This window comes from Gopherus evgoodei, chromosome 1, assembly GCF_007399415.2.
Source record: "Gopherus evgoodei ecotype Sinaloan lineage chromosome 1, rGopEvg1_v1.p, whole genome shotgun sequence".
NCBI classification, from domain to species: domain Eukaryota; kingdom Metazoa; phylum Chordata; order Testudines; family Testudinidae; genus Gopherus; species Gopherus evgoodei.
Window position 1 is genome coordinate 370,144,010 of NC_044322.1, and position 20,017 is coordinate 370,164,026.

At 46.7% G+C, this 20,017-nt stretch overlaps 1 protein-coding gene across 6 annotated transcripts in view; it reads right to left on the minus strand.

Annotated features, from left to right (window-relative positions):
- GOLGB1 (golgin B1) overlaps nucleotides 1–20,017 on the minus strand; it is a 155,984-nt gene that overhangs the window by 19,699 nt on the left and 116,268 nt on the right. For all 6 annotated transcript variants that reach the window (XM_030543358.1, XM_030543440.1, XM_030543279.1 and 3 more), the window contains one exon: nucleotides 4,486–4,635. In XM_030543358.1, the coding sequence (XP_030399218.1) occupies nucleotides 4,486–4,635 (150 nt within the window). The remainder of the gene's footprint in view (nucleotides 1–4,485; nucleotides 4,636–20,017) is intronic.

The window sequence follows — 20,017 nt, forward strand, 5'->3', positions numbered from 1 at the left end:
TCTGCCCGGGCGATACAACTAGGCTAGCCATAATTGCAAAGTCCTGAGCCACAGTTGAGCGTATTTGACTATGTGGGTGCACGCCAACAAATGTCCTAGGAGCTGCAGGCAGCATCTGCCCATGGTTGTGGGGAACCTCAGCATTGAGACTATGGCACGCTGGATGGCCAGAAATCTGGATTCTTGGAGGCTCGCTCGTGCCTGTACCGAATCCAGGACTGACCCAAAGAACTCCAGCCTTTGCATAGGTATCAAGGAGGACTTCAGCACGTTGACTAGAAGGTCTAGCCTGCAGAATACATCCAGTGCCACAGTCACATGGGAACGGACTTCCTTCTCGGACCGACCCGCAAGGAGCCAGTAGTTTAGGACAGGTATACTCGAATTTTCCTTTTTCGTAGAAAGGCCGCCATTACTGATCTGCATTTCATGAACATGTGGGGGGCTGCTGCCAGGCCAAAGGGTAGGACCATAAACTAGTAAAGGTGCTGGTTTATGGTGAACTGCAGGAACCACTGGTGAGCGGGATGAATAGTGACATGAAAGTATGCGTCTTTCATGTCGACAGCAGCATACCAATCCCCTGGGTCCAGGGACGGAATAATGGTGCCTAGGGAGACCATGCGGAAGCTGACCTTGACTAAGAATTGGTTGAGTCAGTGCAGGTCTAAAATGGGTTGAAGACCCCCCTTTGCTTTGGGAATAAGAAAATAATGGGAGTAAAACCCTTTCCCCCATGGATCCCGAGGGACCTTTTCCACTGCCCCCACCTGGAGGAGCATCTGTACCTCCTGCATAAGGAGCAGCTCATGAGAGGGGTCCCTGAAGAGAGACGGGGGCGGGACGGTGGGAGGGAGGAGAACTGAAGCACGTATGTCACTTGAACTGGGCGCAAGACCCAACGGTCCAATGTTATACGAGACTGGGAGAAGCAGGACAAGTGGTTCAGGAAACACAGCGAAAGATCCGGTAACTGGTTTGATACGCTGTCCTTGAGCGCACCTTCAAAACCCTTGCTTGTTGCCGGGTTGCAGCTTGCCCTGGCCCTGGCCTTGGTTAGGCGTGTTGTTCCACCTCTGCCTGTTTTCTCTGCCTCTCCTACGATACGGCTCCTACCTAGGGTGGGGCTGATATTGTCTTTGCTGAGGCAGCAGGGGCTTGACAGGCATCCTCTGCGTCACTGGGGTGTGCATTCCCCAACCACCTGAGGGTTGCCCAGGAGTCTTTGAGGCTATGCAGCATGGCATCTATTTGGTTCGAAAAGAGACCAGACTCTTCGAAGGGGAGGTCCTGAAGGGTATCCTGGACCTCTGGCGGAAGGCCTGAAGCCTGCAGCTATGCCGAGTGCCTCATCACCACTCCTGAGGCGATTGTTCTGGCTGCTGCATCCACTGAGTTGGGAGAGGCCTGCAGAGAGGTCTTGGCTACTGCCTTTCCTTCATCCACAAGGGCCGCAAACTCAGTCTGAGAGCCCTGGGGCAAGAAGTCTTCAAATTTGGAAACTGCTGTCCAGGAATTAAAATTGTGGCTGTTCAGGATCATCTGCTGGTTTGCAATCCTCAACTGGAGGCCCCCAGAAGAATAGACCTTCCTGCCAAATAGGTCTAGACATTTAGCCTCCTTGGCCTTAGGAGCCGGGGCTTGCTGACCATGTTGTTCCTGTTCATTTACCACTGAGACGACCAGCGAACAGGGGGCCAGTTGACAAAAGAGGAAATTGTATCCCTTGGAAGGGGTAAAGTACCTCCATTCTATGCCTTTTGCTGTTGGTGTGCTAGAGGCCAGGGTTTGCCAGACCGTCGTACAGTTGGGCTGGATTGTCTTTATGAGTGGGAGTGCAATACTGGAGAGGAGGGCCTCGGGGCTTAAGATGTCCACCATAGGATCCTTCTGCTCTACTGCTTTCTCCGCCTGTAGGCCCAAGTTCTGGGCAACCCTACAGAGCAGCTCCTGGTGTGCGCTGTGGTTAACTGTAGGAGACCATGACACAGCAATGCCCGCCATGGCTTCATCTGGGGATGACGAAGAGGTGAGGGCCTTCTGCCTCTCCTCTTCCAGCCCCACTTGTCCTTCCTTGCATGCTGGGGGCTCCTCCAGGTCCTGCCTGAGGTGTCTGCCTCCGGGATGGCACCGGGCTCGGTGCTGTTTCTGCTCTCCTGTGTTCCGGATAAATGTCTGGTGGCCTGGATACCGTGGCCTCCTTGGGCGCGGGGTGTGTGTGGGCATCCGCGCGCCAGTGCGGGGACCAAGACCGATGCACTGAATAGCCGGATCTTGAGGCTCTGGATGAGGGCCCCTCATGTTGGTGATAGGTCCATGGTGTCCAAAAGGGCCTCTGCCCTGGCGGGCCCCATTGGGGATACCAGGGGGTTGGGGCTCCCTGGTGCCCTGTGGAGGGGCCTGAGTCCACCTCAGATTCCGAGGACACCGACCTGGAAGGCCAAGTTGGTGCCGTAGAACAGTGCCACCGGGGGGCTGGAGAAAGGCTCCTTGCCAATTGAGACCAGGAATGGTACTGATACTCCCGGGACGAGGATTGTTGGCTTCTGCTTGGGCCCGGGGACTTCAATCTTGTGTCGCCTTGGAGCCAGCCTGGCGATAGCGCCGGGGAGCAGCTCCCTGGCGGGACTGGTGCTGTATGCCGGCTGGGATCTGGTGCCCTTGAGTCCTGCTGGGTCAGGGGCAACTGGGAATCCACAGAAGCCGAGCTCAACCAGGACCTGATGCTGGGAGCAGTGCTGGGGTGGTGACCTCGATCAGCACACCATTGCCGGCTTGCCTCTTGATGGCACTCTAGGAGATGGTGCCAGAGGCTTCTCTTTGGCAGGGAGGGGGCTTGCTGTCAACAACTGTATGAGGTCCTTTGCCGCCTCAAATGTGTCTGGTGTGGAGGGCTGTTTGAGGAGCTCCTCCAGCCTTCCTCCGCGTTCAAGGTACTTAGCCCAGGGCTCAACGGGCTCTTCGGTGCCGGAGCCACCAGAGCCGGAGCATATCTTGGGGCAGCACTTCCCTTTTGAGCACTTGTTTGCTTGCGCGCTGCTGGCTTCTTATGTGGGGAGCGCCCTCGGCTTGTAGGCTGGCCCTTCGACCATGCCGGGGAGGGTAAACGGTGCTGGGGTTTTCCTTGTTGCCACATGCTTGCGGTGCCCCACAGGTGCCAGATTGCAAACTGACGCCAGCGCACTCCACACTGAGGACACCGGCGCCGAGGCCGGATGGCCTGAGGCCGAAGTTTGCAGCGCGGCCTCCGTGAGTAGTTGCTTGAGGCGAAAGTCTCTTTCTTTCTTAGTCCTTGGCTTAAAAGCCTTACAGACCTTGCAGCTTTCTGTTTGATGCGATTCCCCCAGGCAACGAAGACACAAGTCGTGGGGGCCACTAATCGGCATAGGCTTGTGGCACATGGTGCAAGCCTTAAGGCTTGGGCCTGCGGCATGCCCCGCAGCCCAGGGCTGGTGCTGGAGACAACTTCCAACATCTAAACAAAGAAAGCTTGACTATCTATTATTAAGAAGTGCTAACTACTGATAATTACTAACTACTGATAACTGTTAACTGCTGATCAGTTGAGTTCAGACTAGATGACCATAATGATCCCTTCTGACCTTAAGTCTATGAAACTATGCTAAGGGACACTCGCAAGCAAGAGATAGAGAGCTAAGGAACTGAAGGGGGGTCAGGTCGGCAGGGGTATATATGCACCAGCATGAGGCGCCACTCTGGTGGGGCTCCCCTGCTGCCCCGACAGGAGCCGCTAAGGGAAAAAGTTTCCAACGTCCGTACATGTGGTGCGCGCATACCTAATGTGTAATGGACATGAACAATCATTAGAAGAAGAATCTGATGTAATCACATGACTCCAGGAGTGGGGGCCCTAGACACATGCCCATAGTTCTTATGCCTTCATACAGCCCTGACTAATGGAGAAGTAATAGATGTAAGAGATGGACTGGATGGAGCCAACTCAATCTCCCAGAAGCCAGTGCAGCTATAATTATTAGTATTTTTCCCAGTTTAAAGTGTCTCCAGTGTTGGAACTCCCCGCCACAGAAGACAGTTCATGAACTGGATCCATCTCCCTATTGGGGAGTGACAGGGCTTCTGGCCCTTTCTCTGGGATCCATCCCGTGCCAGGGCTCAACAGGGCCCCCAGCTCTTCCCTTGGGGATGATTCTCTGGCTGGACCCATGGCCCTGTCAAAGCGTGATGGGGCCCCAGTTCTTCTCTAGGGAAGTTGCTCTGCAGCCCAACAGCTTCTCCTGATATTCACTCTGAGTCTCATTACTTCTCTGGGTGGGAGTCTGTAGGCTCTGGGACAGATGTTTGTTCGCCACAAGCTCTAGGAACCTCTGAGGAGTCTACATTCCCAGCACAAGTCCCTTAAGCAGGCAGAGGTCTGCTCCCTTCCTCCAAGTCCTATAGGATATCTGTTCTCTTCCTTGCCCTCAGTCCCAAGTTCCATAATCAGGTAGAGGCGATTTGCCGTACCTTGCTGTTTAACTGCTGAATTCTCAGCTCCTTTTGGTGCAGCTCTTTCAGGCTGTCACTCAGTTGGACCCGGAGGTGATCTGCCTCGGCTTCTAGGCTGGATGGGTCCCCTCCCAAAGTCTCACTGGAGCTGTGGGTCTCTGGAAAAGTCTGCCAAGAAAAGAGTGATGAAAGTACCTGTTGCTGAGTCTCTTTGCTGAATCTCATTCCCTTTTTAACCGTGCACCTGTCTGAACTAGAGTGCCTTGTGATAAAGGAGGATATTGATATAATAGGCATCACAGAAACCTGGTGGACTGAGAGCAATCAATGGGACACAATCATTCCAGGGTACAAAATATGTCAGAAGGACAGAACAGGTAGTGCAGGGGGAGGAGTGGCACTATATGTGAAAGAAAATGTAGATTCAAATCAAGTAAAAATCTTAAGCGAATCCACATGTTCCACAGAATCTCTATGGATAGAAACGTTATATTTTTATTAGAGCATGACATTAGGGATTTATTATCGACCACCTGACCAGGACAGTAATAGTGATGATGAAATGCTAAGGGAAATTAGAGAGGCTATCAAAATTAAGAGCCCAATAAGAGTGGGGGATTTCAATTATCCCCATATTGACTGGGAACATTTCACTTCAGGATGAAATGCAGAGAAAAAATTTCTCGATACTTTAAATGACTGCTTCATGGAGCAGCTGGTACGGGAACCCACAAGGGGAGAGGCAACTCTAGATTTAATCCTGAGTGGAGCGCAGGAGCTGGTCCAAGAGGTAACTATAGCAGGACCGCTTGCAAATAGTGACCATAATACAATAAACATTTAACATCCCTGTGGTGGGAAGAACATCTCAACATCTCAACAATGTGGCATTTAATTTCAAAAGGGGTAAACTATACAAAAATGAGGGGGTTAGTTGAACAAAAGTTAAAAGGTATAGTGACTAAAGTAAAAGCCCTGCAAGCTGCATGGACACTTTTTAAAGACACCATAATAGAGGCCCAACTCCAATGTATACCCCAAATTAAGAAACACAGTAAAAGAACTGAAAGAGAGCCACCGGGGTTTATCAACCATGTAAAAGAAGCAGTGAGAGATAAAAAGACTTCCTTTAAAAAGTGGAAGTCAAATCCTAGTGAGACTAAGAGAAAGGAGCATAAACACTGCCAGCTTAAGTGCAAGAGTGTAATAAGAAAGGCCAAAGAGGAGTTTGAAGAACGGCTAGCCAAAAACTCCAAAGATAATAACAAAATGTTTAAGTACATCAGAAGCAGGAAGCCTGCTAAACAACCAGTGGGGCCCCTTGACGATCGAAATACAAAAAGGAGCGCTTAAACACAATAAAGTCATTGTGGAGAAACTAAATGGATTCTTTGCTTCAGTCTTCATGGCTGAGGATGTTAGGGAGATTCCCAAACCTGAGCTGGCTTTTGTAGGTGACAAATCTGAGGAACTGTCACAGATTGAAGTGTCACTAGAGGAGGTTTTGGAATTAATTGATAAACTCAACATTAACAAGTCACCAGGAGCAGATGGCATTCACCCAAGAGTTCTCAAAGAACTCAAATGTGAAGTTGCGGAACTATTAACTAAGGTTTGTAACCCGTCCTTTAAATCCGCTTTGGTACCCAATGACTGGAAGTTAGCTAATATAATGCCAATATTTAAAGTCTAACGTAGGTACCGAGCAAATCAGTCGAAACAATAGTTAAGAATAAAATAATTGTCAGACACATAGAAAAACAAACTGTTGAGCAATAGTCAACATTGTTTCTGTAAAGGGAAATCGTGTCTTACTAATCTATTGGAGTTCTTTGAAGGGGTCAACAAACTTGTGGACAAGGGGGATCCAGTGGACATAGTGTACTTAGATTTCCAGAAAGCCTTTGACAAGGTCCCTCACCAAAGGCTCTTATGTAAATTAAGCTGTCATGGGATAAAAGGGAAGGTCCTTTCATGGATTGAGAACTGGTTAAAAGACAGGGAACAAAGGGTAGGAATAAATGGTAAATTCTCAGAATGGAGAGGGGTAACTAGTGGTGTTCCCCAAGGGTCAGCCCTAGGACCAATCCTATTCAACTTATTCATAAATGATCTGGAGAAAGGGGTAAACAGTGAGATGGCAAAGTTTGCAGATGATACTAAACTGCTCAATATTGTTAAGACCAAAACAGACTGTGAAGAACTTCAAAAAGATCTCAGAAAACTAAGTGATTGGGCAACAAAATGGCAAATGAAATTTAATGTGGATAAATGTAAAATAATGCACATTGGAAAAAATAACCCCAATTATACATACAAAATGATAGGGGCTAATTTAGCTACAACAAGTCAGGAAACAGATCTTGGAGTCATCGTGGATAGTTCTCTGAAGATGTCCACGCAGTGTGCAGAGGCGGTCAAAAAAGCAAACAGGATGTTAGGAATCATTAAAAAGGGGATAGAGAATAAGACTGAGAATATATTATTGCCCTTATATAAATCCATGGTACGCCCACATCTTGAATACTGTGTACAGATGTGGTCTCCTCATCTCAAAAAAGATATTCTAACACTAGAAAAGGTTCAGAAAAGGGCAACTAAAATGATTAGGGGTTTGGAGAGGGTCCCATATGAGGAAAGATTAAAGAGGCTAGGACTCTTCAGCTTGGAAAAGAGGAGACTAAGGGGGGGATATGATAGAGGTATATAAAATCATGAGTGATGTTAAGAAAGTGGATAACGAAAAGTTATTTACTTATTCCCATAATACAAGAACTAGGGGTCACCAAATGAAATTAATAGGCAGTAAGTTTAAAACAAATAAAAGGACGTTCCTCTTCACGCAGCGCACAATCAGCTTGTGGAAATCCTTACCTGAGGAGGTTGTGAAGGCCAGGACTATAATAGTGTTTAAAAGAGAACTGGATAAATTCATAGTGGTTAAGTCCGTAAATGGCTATTAGCCAGGATGGGTAAAGAATGGTATCCCTAGCCTCTGTTCGTCAGAGGATGGAGATGGATAGCAGGAGAGAGATCACTTGATCATTACCTGTTAGGTTCACTCCCTCTGGGGCACCTGGCATTGGCCACTGTTGATAGACAGATACTGGGCTAGATGGACCTTTGGTCTGACCCAGTATGGCTGTTCTTATGTTCTCATGGTGTACAAATCACAAAACCCTCCATTGAGCTTGTATCTGGAGCCTTGCTTGCCAATGCCAAAGGGGTGAGAGTAAATGGCCACAGCACACAGGGCAGCTGGAGAGTAGAACAATTAGTGAAAGTTCAGTTGACTCACACACGGGACTTCGGCCCTTCCCTGTCTGCCCAACAGCCTCCTTAGAGATCTGCAGCAGCAATGGCTCAAAAGGCACCAGTACATGGATGGGAATGGGCGGGCAAGGGCATCAGCAAAGACATCCTTGCCCCTATGGCTCTTCAGCTTAGGGAACAAAGACACTGGCACTCTGCCTCCCTTTCCTTCACATGATCCATGCAAGAACTCCACAACTGTACACTCCAGCCAGCTGTATTGTTCCCACTTGGGCCTACAGATTGTAAGGTCTCTGAGACAGCGGCTTTGTCTACCACACTAAGTACTCAACTTCAGCTTAAAGTATGAAATCAGCAACAGAGAATATCCTTATTAGGCAGCTTGCTATCCTAACAGAACTTCTCAAAGCACTATCCCCAAACAAAGCTCCTCCCATTTTTCTTTGTTGATACCTTGAGTGGTTGCTTGACACCAGCATTGCTAAATATTTACAGTGCAACTGAACAGGGACCCGTGAATCAGGAATTCCTGAGCTCTCATCCCAGTCTGGGATGGACATCATCTGTGGTTTTATAGTCAAGCCACACCTCCTTCCCCAGTGTCTCCATTTGCTAAATGCAGATAATTCTCACTAGTCCATGTCACAGAGATATTGGGAGGATTGACAATTGTACAGCATTTTTCACATGAACAACAACAACAACAACAAGTAAGTGGTAGGGATTATTATATAAGTAACAAACAACCCTCAGAGCCTCTGGATCTGGAACCTTTTATACGGCTGCTGCTGAGACACTGAGGGTTCCTAACCTCTAACACATCAGCATGCTTGTGCTGAAGAGAATTCTCTATAGTCAGAGTCATAGAAATTATCTTATCTGAGGTATACCTAGAGCATCCATCATTAGTCCAGTTCCGGATTCAAGTAAGGAACTGACATGCTGATGGGCGTAACCCATAATAGGGATCTAAGAGATGATCTGTCAAGTTTCTGAGAACCTGTAAGAGGGAACCAGAACCACAGTTTCTGGGGATGTTAGCACAGCAATACCTTTCTGACAGCTTCATGTCTGCATTTTCTCCGCATTACAGGAGGAGAGATTTCTGGTGCTGGAACAGACCTATGCTTTTTCCCCTTGGCCTGGAGGGCAAAGGAAAGTGTGCCCTTGTGGTCTGGTGCACACATTCCTGTCTAAAAGCTGGAGCCACACATGATGTGTCTCACAATCCATATTTGGTTTGGGAACCATGAAACCACTTGTGGGGCTGTGATGCTTCCCAGGGCTGTGAGGCACCTCAATACCACTTGTCCTTAGCATGAGGAAGACTTGTCTGTGGTTGGCAGGGGTCAGCTCCCTAGAGGGAAAGAAGGCTGTATAGTCTGAATGGCCTCCACATCAGCAGAAGTGGGATCAATCTCCTTGGAGACAGGCTGGTTAGAATAATCAGGAGAGGGTTGAACTAACAGCAAACAGAGAGGGTTAGAACAGGGACGATACGAACACTCAGCATGAAAATGAGATGTTGAGAACAAAATTAATCAAGGAACCAAAGGACATGGAGAAGAAATTCCTGAATTGACAATACACCAATGCTAGAAGCCTGGGTAATAAAAAGGAGGAAATGGAATTACTCATTTCTAAGCATAAATTCAATCTAGCTGATATTACTGAAACCTGGTGGAATGGTTTGCACAACTGGAATGTTAAAATCAATTCTTCTAACCTATTTAGGAAGGATCAAGTGAGCAAAGGGGTGGGGGAGTGGCACTCTGTGTCAAAAATGGTATTACCTGTTTCTGAGTCTTGGATAACTTATACAAATATGATCCTGAATAGAGGGCTAGTTGGTTTCTGCTACAGATCAGAAAACACACTAGGGAAAAGGATGACCGCCTCTTTACGCATCTTTCTATAACACGTAGGAAAAAAAGCTGTGTGATCATGGGGAACTTCAATTTGAGTGACATATGCTGGAGGCCTTATGCTGCCAGTACTAAAACATCCTTGGGATTTCTAACAACTATAGATTACAATTTCCTAACTCAAAAAGTGTTGCATCCAACACGGGGGAATTCTATATTAGACCGTGTCCTAACAAATAAAGAAGAATTGATCACAGACCTAAAAGTTGATGGTATATCAGGTACAAGTGACCACGATTGATCACATTTGTAATGTGCAATGTGCAAACAGAATAAAATTCAGACCAAGTTTTTACACACACACACACACAGTTTTAAAAGGGGGAGTTTCACAAAGCTGAAAACAATTATGAGCCATATCAGCTGGGAGGAAGAAGTCATCATAAAAAATGTGACTAGTAATTGGGAATAATTTAAGAACATCTTACTAGACACCCGAAAAGCCACAATCTCATAATTGAGGAAGGAGGTCGTGCTGTTAAAAATCCCCACCTGGTTTAAAAGCTGTAAAAAAAACAAACACAAACAACAACAAATGGAAGAATGGGGAAGTTGATATTAATGAATATACAGCAGAAATTAAGAATTGTAGAAAAAACTTATTAGGGAAGCCCAAGGATACAAGGAGAACTCTATGGTCAGCTGAGTTAAGAATAGTAAGAAGGAGTTTTTAAAATGTATCAGGACCAAAAAGAATCCTGACGATGCTATTGGTCCATTACTAGATGGAAATTGCAGAATAATCAATAATAATGCAAAAAAGGAAGAAGTATTCAACAAATATTTCTCTTCTGTATTTGGGGAAAAAAGAGAGGATATAGTCTTATCATATGGTGATAATACTCAAGATCAAGTGTAAGTAGTCTCTTGGCCTATCGAAGGCCGTGATCAAGTGTCTTGATGTTTTTGGTCTTTTGGCCTCGAGATGAAAACCTTGTCCGTGTCTCTGGGACCTTGAAGTAAAAATATTATCTAAGTTATATCTGGACGATGTTCAACAAAAGCTGCTGAAGTTAGACACTTAAATCAGCAGGTCCAAATAACATGCATCCAATATTTTAAAAAGAGCTGTCTGAAAAGCTTGCTCTAATGTTAATGTTGATTTGCACTAAGTCTTGGAGCATTGGGGAAGTTCCAGAAGACAGGAAGAAAGCTAACGTTATGCCATTTTTAAAAAAGGGTAAAATAGGATAACCTAGATAATAATAGGACTGTCAGCCTGACATCAATCCCAGGCAAGATAATGGAGCAGCTAATATGGGACTCAATTAATAAAGAATTAAAGGCAGCTAATATAATTAATGCAAATCTACATGGGTTTATGGAAAACAGATCCTGTCAAACTAATTGGATTTTTATTTTTTAAACAATTACAAGTTTGGTTGATAAAGGTAATAGTGTTCACATAATATACTTAGACTTTTGTGAGGTGTTTGATTTAGTACTTCACAACATTTTGATTAAAAAATTAGAATGATATAAAATTGACATGGCACACACAAAACAGATTAAACACTAGCTAAATGATAGGTCTTGAAATGTAATTGTAAATCACTGAGGGGTGCTTTTCTAGTGGGTTCCTATAGGGATTGGTTCTTGGTCCTATACTATTTTTACCAATGACCTGGAAGAAAACAAAATAATTGCTGATAAATTTGCAGATGACACAAAAATTCAGGAAGTGGTAAATAATGAAGAGGACAGGTCACTGATTCACAGTGATCAAGACTGTTTGGTAAACTGGGTGCCAAGCAAATAATATGTGTTTTAAGAGAGCTAAATGTAAGTGTATACATTTACAAACAAAGAAGGTCAGCCATATTTACAGGGAACTCTACCCTGTGTGACAGACCCAAACCAGTGGGGTACAGGAGTCTGGTAGAGGGCAAATATACCGGTCACTGGATGAGTAGTTTTCTGTTCCCTGAGTGACCAGTGCAGGGGCTGCACTAGAGTAATCAAGAACCTGCTAGAACCAATTAAGGCAGACAGGCTGATTAGAACACCTGCAGCCAATTAAGGCAGGCTAATCAGGGAACCTGGGTTTAAAAAGGAGCTCACTCCAGTCAGGCCGGGGAGAGCCAGAGGAGAGGAAGTGCATGTGAGGAGCTGGGAGCAAGAGGCGCAAGGAGCTGAGAGTGAGAGGTTGTGCTGCTGGAGGACTAAGGAGTACAAGTGTTATCAGACACCAGGAGGAAGGTCCTGTGGTGAGGATAAAGAAGGTGTTTGGAGGAGGCCATGGGGAAGTAGCCCAAGAAGTAGCTGTCATGCAGCTGTTACAGGCGGCACTATAGACAGCTGCAATCCACAGGGCCCTGGGCTGGAACCCAGAGTAGAGGGAGGGCCCAGGTTCCCCCTAAACCTCCCAACTCCTGATCAGACACAGGAGGAGTTGACCCAGACTGTGGGGAAGATCACTGAGGTGAGCAAAATCTGCCAATAAGCGCAGGATCCACCAAGGTAGAGGAGGAACTTTGTCACACCTGGGAAACAGTGACTCTGAAAAAGATTTATAGTTTGTGGTGGATAATCAGCTGAACACAAGCTCCTATTGACATAATATAGTCGCTATGGTTAGGAGGGGCCTCATTGCCAGTGCGAACACTGCTCCTGTCTCCTCCACCTGCGCCTGTATCCAGACAGACAATCTGACCACGGATCATAGAATCGTAGAAGATTAGAGTTGGAAGAGACCTCAGGAGGTCATCTAGTCCAGCCCCCTGCTCAAAGCAGGATGGCTGCCTTTACCCAGATCCTGGTGTGGATTTGCAGAGATTGTGTCCTGCATTTCCCACTCACAGAAAGCCAGGTTAGGGGGGGACCATCCAGTTCGAAAGGTGCCTGCTGGTGGAATCTCTCAGGAACCAGGTGGAAGAGCTAAAGGAGGAGGTGACTAGGCTAAGGTGCATCCATGCCCATGAGGAATTCCTCGAGAGATTTATATGGAGCCATTTGAGGCTGAGGAAGCAATCCAGCTACAGAGGACTGCTGTCACAACACTGGTGAAGGATATGGCTCTGTCACAGGGAGGACACTGGCTGGTTACTTCTGGCAGCAGGCAGAGCTCCACCCCTAATCCCAACCCACCATTATGGTGATGGAAAACCGATGTGCTGACCTAGCAATGAACGATTAGGAATCAGCCCCAAAAGTAGAGAAGGAGAAGCTATGTATCCCCAAGGCGTGGAGAATTGCAGCCACCACATCCAAGAAGTAATGTAGGGTAGTGGTGGTTGGTGACTCTCTTCTGAGTGGGAGATTGTCAAGGTTTTTTTCCCCCACTTTGAACTTTAGCGTCCAAAAAGTGGGAACCTGCATGGACCCTTCTAAGCTTAATTCCTAGCTTAGATCTGAAAACGCTGCCACCAGCCAAAATATAGTGTTTGGCACACTTTTTGTTCCCCCCAAAATCTTCCCTGGGGAACCCAAGACCCAAACCCCTTGGGTCTTAAAACAAGGAGAAATTAACCATCCCCCCTCCTTTCCCCTTCCCAGACTTTCCCCTCCCTGGGTTACCCTGAGAGGCTACATTGATCCAAACTCCTTGGATCTTAAAACAGAGAGGAATTAACCTTCTCCCCCACTCTTTCCCCCCCACCAATCCCTGGTGAGTTCAGACCCAATCCCCTGGGTCTTAAAACAAGGGAAAAAATCAATCAGGTTCTTAAAAAAGAAAGCTTTTAATTAAAGAACGAAAAAGTAAAAATTATATCTGTAAAATCAGGATGGTAAATGCTTACAGGGTATTCAGATTCATATAGACTAGAGGGACCTCCCCCCCTGGCCTGAGATTCAAAAGTTACAGCAAACAGAGGTAAAAATCCTTCCAGCAAAACACACATTTACAAGTTAAGAAAACAAACATAAGACTAATCCGCCTTTCCTGGCTATACTTACTATTTTGAAACATGAGAGACTGATTCAGAAAGACTGGAGAAAACCTGGGTATATGTCTGGTCCCTCTTAGCCCCAAGAGCGAACAACGAACAAAACAAACAGCACAAGCAAAGACCTCCCTCCACCGAGATTTGAAAGTATCTTGTCCCCCGATTGGTCCTCTGGTCAGGTGTCAGCCAGGTTTACTGAGCTTCTTAACCCTTTACAGGTAAAAGAGACATTAACCCTTAACTATCTGTTTGACAGAGATACACTGCTTGTCAGGGGCTCATATCTGAGATGTTAAGGAGGGATTGTTGAGGATCATCCAGTCCTGTGACTACTACCTCATGCTACTCATCCATGCGGGCATTAATGATAACTGCACGGTATGACCCCCTCAGCAGATCAGACGTGACTATGAGGATCTGGGAATAAGGGTGAAAGAGTTGGGAGCACAGATAGTGTTCTCTTCAATCCTTTCAATCGAGGGTAGGCACCTAGACAGAGACAGATGCATCCTGGAGGTGAATGCCTGGTTGCAAGGATGGTGTCGCCTGGAGGGCTTTGGCTTCATTGACCATGGGATGCTGTTCCAGGAAGAAGGACTGCTTATGCAGAGATGGGGTAAAACTATCTGTTGGGATATGTAAGGGTTAAGTAAAGACCCAGGTAACCGCTAGCATGGTATTAGGGAAGAAGGCAGCGGCAGGCACTGTCTCTTCACTTGATAAAGTGCTATCCCTCTCCCTTCCCTTCTCCTTGTGAAGGACTGATAAGCATTGCAGCTGCATAAGGAATGTGGGGATCTAAAGATTACTCTTCATGTAAAGCAGTGATATCTCCCCATCTCTTCCTTTCCCAGACACACAAAGGAGCTCAGGGTCATGGCCCCTTCCTCCCTTCCCTGTGAACTGCTGATCAAGGGAATCTGTGGCTGCACTTATTGCAAAAAAAGTATCTTCAAAGTAAAAACAATCTGTAGAATATGCTAATGTTGTAAACAGTAATTAAGGCGGGGAGAATTACATTCAGTATATAGCTACTGATATTCATTGTATGGGGGTTCATATTACTCAGTAAGGGTTTTGGGGGTGTTGTAGTAAATGCAGGTATTTACATACTAACTTAGATAAAAAGAATGTGCTGTAACTAATTCAGTGCTTACTCGAAAATTGGGTTGAGAGGAACAAGCACCACAATAAAGAAGCCCATCTATGCAATCTGCCTCTGGGTCAGCCTGCTCTTCTCTAACATATCGAGGAAGGGGAAGAGCATATTTGGACACAGATCGGCTAAGCTAGTGAAGAGGGTGTAACAAAGTGGGACTGTTCTTAATGTTTCCTCTGAATAATGTGTGGGTGCCTCAGTTTCCCCTATGCACTTAAGTCTCCAGTGTGCATGAATGGCCGACAATCCATCTCCTAGCAACAAATGGCCAGGGCCCTTGCAAGGGGATAGCTAAAGGTGAATAAAGAGATCAGGTGACCTCCTGGCCCGAGAAAGAGACAAAGGCCAGAAAGGGGGGGGGCTGGAGGGGGTTTCAGTTTGGAGCTGGCTAGTGATGGGAAGTGAGGGCAGATGGGGTTGTCTGGCTCGCTGGGCCCTAGAATGGACCCAGCTGAGGGATCCATTCTCTGTACCTACAAGCTCTGTTTTAGATCGTGTTCCTGTCATCTAATAAACCTGCTTTACTGGCTGGCTAAGAGTCACGTCTGACAGCGAAGTAGGGGTGCAGGACCCTCTGGCTTCTCCAGGACCCTGCCTGGGCGAACGCGCTGTGCGAAGCACACAGAGGGGCATATGCTGAATGCTCCAAGGTCAGACCCAGGAAAGAAGCCGTGTGAGCTTCTTGACCTGAAAACAGTCTGCTCCATGGGAGAGGAGGCTCCCTGAAGTCCTGACTGGCTTTGTGGGTAGAAGTCCCAGAGCACTGCCCAGGGACTCCGTGACAGAGGGCTTTAAACTAAGTGAAGTGGGCAGGTGACCAAAGCCCACAGGTAAGTCAAAAACATGGAAACCTGGGAGAAAGGCTGGAATTTGGGGGGAGCCTGGGTTGCCATAGCAGGGATAAAGGAGAGAAGACAAAACTCGGTGTGGGGGAATCAAATCAGCATCTTAGGTGTCTGTATACTAATGTGAGAAGTATGAGGAATAAGCAGGAAGAATTCAAAATGCTAGATATTATTTCATTATTGTATTATTACACTGCTCTACAACCAAAATGCTTCTGAAATAAATGTAGTCCAACTTTACTAATTCTGGGTCACTGAGAACGAAAATGATGCTTAAAATTGTTGATTGGCTCTAGTTTTCAAGATAAGCTATTGCGTCAGTATATACGACCCTTAACTTGGGAATGGCGGAGGATAAGTGAGTTATAAAGGGAAAGGATCTCAATTTAAACCAGAAATGACTAAAATACATCTTTGACTGGATCTATGAATAAATCTATGACTGAGTTTGGACAGTACTTGCTTTTTAGGCAAAATAATGAATGATGCAATCTGAAGCTGGTATTGTCATACATGATATGAATTGCATCCTGTTATTCCTAGAAGTCATGGATGATGCAATCATAACGAAGCTTACATCGCTCTGCTGAAAAAATTGCCCTATATCAGCTCTAGAAATCATACAGTGTCGTGCTCTCTTATTTGTCAGTGTTTGATTTTGCAAAGGGACAGATTTCTGTTTAGCCAAAGTGAGCAGAGATGCCTCGTACTTGTGTGAACAGTGCAGATAACTTCTGCTATGTTTGTGGTGAAGTGACTTTTGCATCACAAAAGTGCAGTATAACCACTATGGTTAAGAAAGCCTATCACCTTTATTTTGGCTGCAAAATTGGAGATCAGGACAAGAGGTGGGCCCCACACATCTGCTGCAACACTTGTGCAACAAATCTTCGCCAGTGGTTGAACAGGAAAAGGAAATCTATGCCTTTTGCAGTGCCAATGATTTGGAGAGAGCCAACAGATCATACCAGCAATTGTTACTTCTGCATGGTGCCTCCAGTTGGGAAAGGTGTGTCAAGGAAGAAAAAGTGGACTGTGCATTATCCAAACATTCCATCAGCTATACGCCCAGTACCCCACGGAGAAGGACTGCCGGTTCCTGATGCACCAGAACCATTCTCACTTGAGTCAGATGAGGAAGAGGAAGAGGATGAAACTTCTGGTCCTGAACCATCAATGTCACAGAACCCACATTTTCTCCCATCCTCCTCCTCTGAACCACACCTCCTAACACAAGGTTAACTGAATGACCTTGTCAGGGATTTGGAACTACCCAAGAGTAAGGCAGAGCTGTTGGGCTCCAGACTACAGCAGTGGAATCTCCTGGCAGGCTATCAGGGCAAATGGAGCCCATCAACGCTTGCAGACTATTGCTGGACAGTGACAAGAGATGCTCCATTTAATGAATACAAGAGACAAGCCAAGAAGCGCCGAGTAGACACTGAATAGGACTAAACTATGTACATAATAGTTTTTTGCCTTTTGTTTCATAATAAATTTTATTTATATAACCCTTTTGCTGATTTTTAAAGTGTTACATAGACAGGTGAAATATCATGTAAAGCAACCATAAACATATGAAAAGACCTAGGTTTACAATTTATGATTAAAACTCTACTATCTATACAATATACATGGACATAAAATGTAAAAACTTAAATATCTTAGAAACAGTAGCTAATCAGTTGTTTTAATTATCATATTTGAATTCAGCACATCAAAATACATAATAAATATCACATTTTATCTCTGAAGCAGATGACTTCTCAAAAATTGTAGACCAGTGTTGTTAGTAAATAAACACAACTATGACATATGGCCTCATAGAGACCTGGTGGGATAATATGCATGACTGGAATATTGGTGTAGAAGGGTACAGCTTGCTCAGGAAGGACAGGCAGGGAAAAAAAGGAGGAGTTGTTGCCTTATATATTAAAAATATACACACTTGGACTGAGGGTGAGATGGAAATAGGAGAGAGACTTGTTGAAAGTCTCTGGGTAAGGAAAAAAGGGGTAAAAAACAAGGTTGATGTCATGGTAGGGGGTCTACTACAGACTACCTAACCAGGAAGAAGAGGTGGATGAGGCTTTTTAAAAACAATTAACAAAATGATCCAAAGCACAGGACTTGGTGGTGATGGGGGACTTTAACTACTCAGACATCTGTTGGAAAAACAACACCGCAGGGCACAGATTATCCAGTAAGTTATTGGAATATACTGGAGACAATTTTTTTAATTTCAGAAGGTGGAGAAAACTACTAGGGAAGAGGCTGTTCTAGATTTGATTTTGACAAATAGGGAGGAACTGGGTGAAAAAAGACAGTTACCTCTTCTGTAGCTGGTGCTCTTTGAGATGTGTTGCTCATGTCCATTCCACAATAGGTGTGCATACTCGCCACATGCACTGGTGCCAAAAGCTTTCCCCCTGGCAGTACCTGTAGGGGAGCACCCCTAGTAACTCTTGGAGTGGAGCCTCTGGCACAGTATAAGAGGTGCTGCGCACTCCCCTCCTCCTCAGTTCCTTCTTGCTATACAGCTCCGACAGAAGGGAAGGAGGGAGGGATGTGGATTGTACACGAGCAACACATCTCGAAGAACACCAGCTTGGCTTTTCTTCTTCGAGTGATGGCTCATGTGCATTCCACAATAGGTGATTCCAAGCTGTATCTGTTGGAGGTGGGTAGAAGTTCACAGACACTCGGTATGGAGTACAGCCCTGCTGAACCTGGCGTTCTTGCTGGGTTGGGAGATGATCGTATAATGCGAGGTGAACATGTGAACTGAAGACCAGGTGGCAGCCCAACAAATGTCCTGAATGGGAACATGGGCTAGAAAGGCAGCCGAAGAGGCTTGCACCCTAGTCGAGTGTGCCCTCACAATCAGTGGTGGGTGGACTCCCACTAGATCGTAACAGTTACGAATACAAGAGGTGATCCAGTTGGAGAACCGCTCAATGGAGATAGGCAGACTCTCATGCGTTCGGCCAAGGCAATGAATAGCTGCGAGGACTTCCTGAATGCCTTAGTCCGCTCCAGGTAAAAGGCCAGAGCCTGTCTCACATCCAGCATGTGGAGGTGGTGCTCCTCACTGGACATGGGATTTGGGACAGAGCACTGGCAGGAAGATAATCTGACCCATGTGGTAGGTGGCGACCACATTGGGGAGGAATGAAGGATGTGGTTGGACCTGGACCTTATCCTTATGGAACACTGTGTACGGGGGCTTGGACATCAGGGCCCTGAGCTCCGAGACTCGTCTGGCTGACGTGATCGCCACCACCTTCCACAAGAGGTACGACCAGGAGCATGTAGCTAGCGGTTCAAATGGGGGATCTGTCAGCTGGGCAAGCACCAAGTTCAGGTCCCACTGCAGGACTGGGGGCCTAATGTGCAGGAAGAGACGATCCAATCCATTAAAGAATGGGCCAGTCATGGCATGGGAGAAGACCATGTGTCCCTACACCGGCAGGTGGAAGGCCGATATGGCCCCAAGTGCACCTTGACGGATGAGGGCGCTAGGTCCTGGGTTCTAAGGTGAAAGAGGTAATCCAAAGTTAGCTGAATTGAGGCAGCCATGGGCAACACTCCCCGATCAGCCACTCACTGTGAAAACTGAGACCACTTTGCTAGGTAGGTCCGATTCATGGAGGGCCGTCTGCTTTCCAGGAGGAAGCGCTGAACCCCTTCCGAGCACGTCCTTTCCTCCCAGCGTAATCACTGAGCAGCCACACCGTGAGGCGGAATGCCACTAGGTTGCGGAGGAGGAGACAGCCTTGGTCCTGAGAGCATGTCCGGGTGGGGCAGCCACGGCGGGTTAACTGCCAGGCTCGTGAGAGTACCGTATGAATGTTGCCTAGGACATGCTGGGGTGATCAGGAGGACCCAGGCCCTGTTCATTTATCTCTTTGCCAAGACCTTGCTGATTACTGGGATTGGGGGGAAGGCACAGAGAAGCCAGCCCGACCAGGATAGGAGGAAGGCATCGGTCATGGTGCCCATGCCCAACCCCCCGGAGCAGAAGCGGGGACACCGGCGGTTCTGCCATGTCATGAACAGGTCCACCTGGAGAGTGCCCCATGTTTGGAAAATCCTGTGCACCACCTCTGGGTGTAGTGACCACTCGTGCTGAGAGAAGTCTTGGCTCAGGCAATCCGCCCAGGAATTCCGGGCGCCCAGTAAGTGGTGGGCCTCCAGGCAGATATCGTAGGCTATGCAGAAGTCCACAGCCTGAAAGCTTCCTGGCAGAGGAGCAGGTCCCGCCTTGCCCGTTGATGTAAAACATCGAAACTGTGTTGTTTGTGAGAACCTTGACCACTCTGCCCTCCAGGTGCAACCGGAAGGCTACGTATGCCAGACAGACCGCCCTGAGTGCCTTGATGTTTCTATGAAGGGCAAGGTCCGGTGTGGACCACAGACCTTGGATCTGAACATTCCCCACATGGGCACCCCAGCCGACTA